The sequence below is a fragment of the Engystomops pustulosus genome, chromosome 9 (assembly GCF_040894005.1).
Source record: "Engystomops pustulosus chromosome 9, aEngPut4.maternal, whole genome shotgun sequence".
NCBI classification, from domain to species: Eukaryota; Metazoa; Chordata; class Amphibia; order Anura; family Leptodactylidae; genus Engystomops; species Engystomops pustulosus.
The window spans coordinates 9,022,348-9,030,206 of record NC_092419.1 but is presented as its reverse complement, the minus strand read 5'-3'; the positions used below and the strand labels follow the sequence as shown (position 1 = coordinate 9,030,206).

At 40.7% G+C, this 7,859-nt stretch overlaps 1 protein-coding gene across 1 annotated transcript; it reads left to right on the top strand.

Moving 5' to 3' along the window:
• Positions 1 to 911: 911 nt before the first annotated feature.
• On the top strand, positions 912 to 7,859 carry LOC140077761 (cytochrome P450 2C20-like). Its single transcript, XM_072125205.1, has 9 exons — positions 912 to 1,182; positions 1,815 to 1,977; positions 2,619 to 2,768; positions 2,940 to 3,100; positions 3,935 to 4,111; positions 5,160 to 5,301; positions 6,475 to 6,662; positions 6,909 to 7,050; positions 7,510 to 7,859. Exons 1-9 carry the CDS (start codon positions 1,003 to 1,005, stop codon positions 7,692 to 7,694), a joined length of 1,488 nt encoding a protein of 495 aa, XP_071981306.1. The 5' UTR covers positions 912 to 1,002; the 3' UTR covers positions 7,695 to 7,859.

The window sequence follows — 7,859 nt, the reverse complement described above, 5'->3', positions numbered from 1 at the left end:
CAGCAGCTGCCTGGCTCTGGTCACTAAAATTAAGTTTACCATCTATCAATACCCCCAGGTCTTTTTCAGCTCCAGTTTTACCAAGTAATTGATTAATTAATTTAAAATTAAAATTCATAAAAATGATTTTTTTTCATGTCTTTTACCTTTATATTAAAAATGACAAAATCCAGAAATTAAAATAAAAAAAAAAAAGTTCAATCATTTTAGGACGCAGGGATACTTTATACTGGAATAAGGAGAAAAACTGAGAACTTGTAGAGCTCCGGTCACATTATATGAAATATTTCTCTAAATTCTTCGGGTGACTTTTGGATCCATCCGGGACCGGTATTGAAGCTCTCTCTACAGATAAGGTGCTGCATTATTTATTATTATGTTTATGAGTTCACTTGTTTATTTAGTTGTATTTGTTCTAAGAAAAGTGGGGTGATTTGAAAAATATTTTTATATATTGTGAGGCCCCTTAAAGTACTTGAACCTTAGGGGGGTCTGATCACTCGTACATATAACCGTACTGCAGGATTTAGTAGATACTACATTATATTCTAAAATAAATACCTACAGACCAGAACCAAATATAATGCAGAAAGCCCACATAAAAAAAATCAATAAATGCCTATAAATAGGCTATGCCACAAATATGTCAAGCACATAAATGGATGAAATCCAAAATATGAATTTTATTAATACAAAAAAATATCCACCATTGTGACTAGGACCTAAAACACCCATTAAAAAGACAAAAATAGTGGTAAGTTCACATCAATATAATCTGAACTTATTTCACATTGATCCTCATCTGACGGCATCTCCGCGTGGTTGTCTATTATAACAGTATTTGCAATATATTAAGCAATACAAGTGTGACTCAGGATCTGGCATCGTCCTACCACGAGCCATTGCCAAAAACGCACATGTTGGATAATTGCCCATAACCGGACAAAATATATAACTACAGAGGAGCTCAGCACAGACAGAACCATAGTCACCGGGCAAAGGATGGCTCTGAGCATTGCAGCCACGCTTCTCCTGACCACTGGGGTCACCCTACTAATCTATCTTATAAAGTGGTGGCATGGGGTAAGACAAAAGAACCTACCTCCAGGACCTACCCCTCTACCCTTTCTGGGGAATCTCCTACAGATCAGCACCTCTGAACTACCACGGTCTTTAATTAAGGTAAGTACATGTAATTGCCCGTTATAGCAGTTATATGTAGCAATTCCTATCACAAAACCATTGCTGCTGGTGATAGAATATGTGGTGTTTGTTTAAAAAAATTAAAGGATTTGTTCATTTCGGAAAATTTTATTTTTGTACCCAGTACAACATTTTTTCTCTGCCTGCAGCTCCCCCGCAGGAATAATGGAACATTGCACGGCTTGTATGATATTGAAAGCAATGGGCTAAATGTCATAAATTGGGTCCTCCAGGGAGACTCTCTTAATACCTCTTTGGCTTATAAAGTGTGTTCCTAAATTCCGTAATCTTTATACTATATCTATCTATACTATATCTAAAAGACTATATCCCTTTTTATGAGATCTGTCCCTTTTCAAAGACTTCTGGGTAAGATTTCCTTAAATCTCCTAAGATCTCCTCTGAGCTCCTCTGAGGTTTTATGATGGCCTCAACATCCACCAGAGATCCCATGAGGCCATTGATCACTCACAGCAAATGTTATGGACCGAGGTGGCAGTAAACTGATGACCAGTGTGACACTAGAACTGGGATGCAGATGAGTCCTATGAAAGTAAACTCTAAATACATATTACATGCACTCATTTTATATGTTTTCTATATTTTTGTAGCTCAGCGAGAAGCATGGACCTGTCTACACCCTCTACCTGGCAAACCTTCGGACGGTTGTACTGGTTGGGTACGATGCGGTGAAGGAAGCCTTTGTTGACCGCAGTGATGCCTTCAGCGATAGAGGAGACACAGGAGCAGGAGAATTTATTCAGAAGGGTCTTGGTAAGACGATAGAATAAATAACATTGGGCTGAAACTTGTCTTCAGTGTATAAATGGCTTAGTACACCATGGGGGGGGGGGGGGGAGAAGCAGTTTCTTAATATGCAGAATCCTGTCAATCAGGCAGTGTCATTCTTATATTTACCCGGTCTACTCCAGCCATAAGGTCGCAGATTTTTGGTAGCACCTTTCTGGAGTAGACGTCTCATAGAGTCAGAATGGTGGCTTACCGAAGTCCTTGACTGGTACCAACTGAAAAGGGTTCCAATGTTTCATGAGCTTCTAGAAGTCTGAAGAGTGGCATTTTTTAGAGAGTCTCGAAATGTCCTTCAAATCTGATGCTGCTTCTGGATCCTCTGAAGAGCTGCCTATGGGGGCTTCTCAGGATATGCCTCAGTACAGGACTTGTAGACCAACTCAAGTGCCATAAATCGTTCTAATTACGCTACTCACTAAAAGGAATAGTCCAGCATCATTACCTCCTTCATTGTCCAACTGTTAGCCCCATAACAAAACCCAATCTCTCTTAAATTTAGAGAATGGACACAAAATGACTCATATGATCGTTATAATTGACCATTCCCATCAAAAATTGTGTAGCCAACATATTTTTATTAATCTAACAAACCCTTTAAATTACAGGGGTCATCGCAAGCAACGGAGACAGGTGGAAAATCCTTCGAAGATTTTCTCTGACAACTTTAAGAAATTTTGGAATGGGAAAGCGGAGCATTGAGGAAAGAATCCAAGAAGAAGCCCGATGTCTCGCTGAGAAAATGATGAAGGAGAAAGGTCAGTGGAGATCCAAAACAATTTGTCTCATACTCGTATTTGGCCATGAGTAACAAAAAATTGTTGACCAAAATGTGTTGTATTTTCATCATGGTCCATATTTTCCCAGTGTTTATATAATGTCCTCTAGTAAGAGTAACATCTCACCACCTCTTTTATATTGAATCACAGATTCTCCAATTAACCCCACACACATCACACGACTCGCTGTTTCCAATATCATCTGCTCCGTTGTGTTTGGTGAAAGATTTGATTATGATGACCATAAATTCCTGACGCTTTTGTCAAACGTTCAGGTTTTAGTTAAGTTGCTGACCGGTCATCTTGGACAGGTATGTTTAAAAAAAATGTCTTGTCTCGTGGGAGATGTATCTAATATCACCTTACAGCTAAATTTTCAGACAATATTGATCAATTTGCTTCCTGTTTGGACCACATTTACTAAGAACAGTGTGGTGTGTACTATGTGCAGTGTCCTGTGCTATGTACAGTGTATGTACTGTGTGCAGTGTGTACTATGTGCAGGGTGTACTATGTGCAGGGTGTACTATGTGCAGTGTGTACTATGTCCAGTGTGTGTACTATGTGCAGTGTGTGTACTATGTGCAGTGTGTACTATGTGCAGTGTCCTGTGTCTTGTGCAGAGGGCGGCAGATTCATGATTTGTGGCGCCCCCTGCACTGCTCAGACCGAGATCACCACTTTTTTTTGGTGAACCTTTAAGATGGGGGGGGGGGTGTCACACACTTCTCTCGGACTTTGCATGTTAAATCTGGCACATGGTGCGACTGAGCACTGGACGCCCCCTTCAGTGCAGAAATGTGTGTTGCATAAAGTGTAGTGCAGCGTTCGGCACAAAGTGTCGTATGTGCCACAAATGTGTCTGAGACACTTCTTAAATATATGTACAAGCAGTTTGTACTAAAAAGAAAGTGCAAAGTCCGTCAGAAAACTGACTTTGTGTGAAAGCTGCTAAAAATGAGATGATCGGAGCTGAGATGAAGTGCAAGGAGTTAGACAACCACAAATCTGATGTTGAGAAGCGATTACCTTCTATACTCTTCCATAATAATGTGCTGAAAAAAACCAACTCTGCTCCTCCACAAGTGCATTAAAAAATAGTATAAATTCCGTAGAATCTAAAGATTTTATTTTTCTTTCATCAGATCTTTAACATGTTCCCAACCATAATACCCTACATCCCTGGTCCTCACCAGAAGATCTTCAAAATTTTGGACGAAGTGAGACAATTTATTAGAGAAATGGTGAAGACCCACCGGGCCACCCTGGATGAGAACTGCCCTCGTGACTTCATCGATTGCTTTCTTATCAAGATGAAAGAGGTAAGTTAGGAGATAATTAAGGCAGTAACACAGTTAGAGGGGTTACACAGCAACCAAAGTGGAAATTTGAAATGAATTATTAAAGAGGACCTGTCACCCATAAATCCGGCACTAGTGCTAAAGCAAATCGGAAACCACCGATAACGCTATCTAACACCACCGCAGAGTACAATAGAAATGTTGGACCGCTCTAAAAGCAGTCCGGCGTATTCATGAGGGGGCGGGATTGTGGGCGTGTTTAGGGTCGGTGACTGCCTCTTGACGCGCAGCAGTCACCAACGAGTTATGGAGAGGGCGGGCCGGTCCGGGGAAGAGGCAGCACCGTTGCCCGCCCCCTCATGAATACGCCGGTTTGAGAGCGGTCCGGCATCTCTATTGTACTCTGTGGCGGTGTTAGATCGCTGCAAATTTAAATTCCCACTGTCCTCTACTTCCTGGGCATCACTACAGGAAGCACTGACTGATCCAGGTCACTGTGTTGTCAAGAAGGACAAGGAAGCGGAGTGCAGCAGGGACCAAGAGTGACAGCAGCATAGACTTGAAAAGCTGTGAGCAATTAGTTTAATTTTTTTAGTTTTCCGGCCTCTGTAGGGCCCATTATGATTTTTATGGGCAGGAGAACCCATTTGGTTGCTACAGGCAACATAAAACTTTGTATTTGTTGTTGGCTTTAATTTGATTACCTATAGCAGTAAAGGCAAACCTTTTAGAGCCTGAGTGCCCAAATTTCAACCAAAAGCCGCTTATTTATTACGTGCCAGCACAGCAATTTAAGTAGTAATTTATTTCTCCTCGTTCTTTGACAATTTTCAACCGTTCAGCCTCCTAAAGTCACCAACGCAGTTGAAAGGAGGAGGGCAAACTCGCTTTTCATTGTAAAAAGATTCTTTCAGTCCTGATGGCATGCTGGGGTGATGGCCTGGGTGCCCACAGAGAGGGCTCCGAGTGCCACCTCTGGCACCAGTGCCATAGGTTTTCCACCACTGACCTATAGGAACAGCTCATCACTCTCATTATTTCTAAACAGTAAAATTTCAATTCTTTTTAGGAGAAACAGAATCCAGACACCGAATTTCATGAGGAAAACTTAGAGGGAACTATATTCGATTTATTCCTTGCCGGAACAGAAACTACAAGTATGACCCTGAGATATAGTTTTCTTATACTCATGAAATATCCAGAAATACAAGGTAAGAATTTTTTTTAAGTGTTTATTTTTTTTTTTTAATTTTCATTATTTTTTTCTACACACCCTCCACCAATATTAAAATCTAAAATTTGCAGGATTATTATTAATTTATTAACCTAAAGGATTTATTGGGGCACTTTTACTTACCCGGTCCTGTGGTGATCCCCGTTCCGGACATTCTGACGAAGATGAAGTCCGGTGCGATTCACCAACATCGTGTGGCTGAGATCCTGCATCTGTCACTTCCCCTGTTCAGGTCCCCGGAGTTCACCATCTTCTTCCCGGTGCTTGTAAATGCGTTTCTTGCAACACAATTTACAATATTAAATCCTGCGCGTTGTCTGAATCCGTCGGCCCATGCACCAAAATCCGATTGCATGTGCCAAAAACCCCTGTTAAATGGGGCGCTAATCGGAAATCGTAGGGAAACCCAACGAGAATGCTCTCCGCTGACCCTTAGTAAATGAGCCCCATTGTGTTTATTGGCAAAAGTAAAGGGAGCAGAGGTGGGGGATAGTTTTGGATCAATGGAATAGATTTTAAATGTTGCATGTATAGCACTGGTGGTTTGTGTGCACAAATTTTTTCCAAGCATCATCTCTCCCCGGAGGAATGATGATCCTAGCCTAAAGTAGGCAAGGAACTTTTTAAGATTATCGCAATAAAATATTTATCTCTTTATTAAGGATAAATGGGCCTGAAAGGACTATTCTAGTTTGGGATCAACAACTGAACCCTAACTCTCATCCCAACCATTGAGACCTGTGATCAGCACTGGCACCTATTGTATATGTTACCTTTGAAAGTGGTAAATCCCCCCCGTGACATCATCAGGGAGAGACGATACTAGAATTAATGATGGCGGCATTTAAAAATCACCTGCAGGGGGTGCAGAACACTAAACCCAAACTTTTGGCTGCACCAGCAATGTTCGTCATGAACCCAACCATTGTGTTTCGGGTGCGCTCATCACTAATCTTTACCACAGGTGATTGTAACTCTAATGCACAAAGATTCATAAATGTCTTAGCACCCCTCTAGCATGTGAAGTTGTAATGTCTTACATACATATAACAAATCTTGTCATTTCCCTTAGTAATATGGTTGTACTGACATCACACTGTGGATGCAGTTAAACTCTGATAACTCTTTGTTGTGTTCTTGTAAATTTTAGAGAAGCTCCACCAAGAGATTGACAATGTGATCGGCAAAGATAGATGTCCATCGATAGAAGACAGGAGCAAAATGCCCTATACAGACGCCGTGATCCACGAGATCCAGAGATTTGCTGATATTGCTCCCACAGGAGTTCCCCATGCTACTAGCAAGGACACAACATTCCGAGGATATCACATTCCTAAGGTACAGTACGTTGCTTTGTCATCCTCTTTATTCCTCATGTTTCTATTGTTTGAGAATTATATTTTAAACCTTAGACTCTACTGTAAATCTGATATCTACAAAGGCAGTAACTTGAATAGACAGCCCCCCCTCCCCCGGCCAACAAAGATGTGGTGACCTGAAGATCTTTGTGCCATACTTCTTATCAACATCCACGCGGACCTGACACTTTAGTCTATCTTCATATTTCATTTATTCATTTTTTAGGGCACCATGGTGATACCAGTCCTGACCTCAGTCCTGAAAGACCCCAAACAATTCAAGAACCCAGAAGAGTTTGATCCCGGACATTTTCTTAATGAGAAAGGCGGCTTCAAGAAAAGTGATGCATTTATGCCCTTCTCCACAGGTAAGAGCTTCAAAAAGTTCATAGTTAAGTGGGAAAATGATCTGTAACCCCAAAGTAAAGCATCATGCACTTTGAGAGTAAGGCTAATAAAATAGTATAAAATGTATATTAGTGATATATGATTGGTTTTTATGTCTGACAAGTGCTGGTAGATCCTAACCTCATAATAATTTATACATAAGATCAACCTCCCATATTACACATCTTTTTGAATTATATAAAGTGTAGGGAGAATATATAAGGCTACATAGGAATAGGTAGCATGTTTTTAACTCCCCCACAGTGCCCCTAGAGGAATAGTAAAGCATTACACCATCACTATCTTCATTATCTCTGGGTAAAGGGCAGCGCTACTTACCTGGGGACCTACTACAATATCCACTCCAAATTGGTTAAAAGGTAATTAAAAAGTCAGATCCATTACTCTTATAGTATCTTCACTTATTTTGTGTGTCTCAGGTAAACGTGTATGTGCCGGAGAAGGCCTGGCCCGCATGGAAATCTTCCTCTTCCTCACCACCATTCTGCAGAAGTTTAGCTTGGAACCCACTGTGGACAGAGAGAAACTGAGTATAAAACCAAAGCCCAAAACCAATGGTTCAAGACCCTGTAAATACCAGATGATAGTCATCCCTCGTCTTTGATATGGGGCAAGCTCCGGATGGTAGAAAACTAGAGACTGCTCCAATTTTTGGCTTTTCGAATCATAAGACTGGGTTTTCCAAAAATTGCTTTTCATAGTATTGATTATAGATGTGTATGTATGTATAATAACATTCTTCTGTACATATGTAATTATTTTATGTAAA

What these genes read in the sequence shown, in the direction of transcription:
- LOC140077761 (XM_072125205.1), top strand. Translation starts at nt 1,003, where the DNA reads ATGGCTCTGAGCATTGCAGCCACGCTTCTCCTGACCACTGGGGTCACC. An exon ending in GAAATATCCAGAAATACAAG is followed by an intron (nt 5,302 to 6,474) that starts GTAAGAATTTTT and finishes TGTAAATTTTAG; the next exon opens with AGAAGCTCCACCAAGAGATT. An exon ending in GAGGATATCACATTCCTAAG is followed by an intron (nt 6,663 to 6,908) that starts GTACAGTACGTT and finishes TTCATTTTTTAG; the next exon opens with GGCACCATGGTGATACCAGT.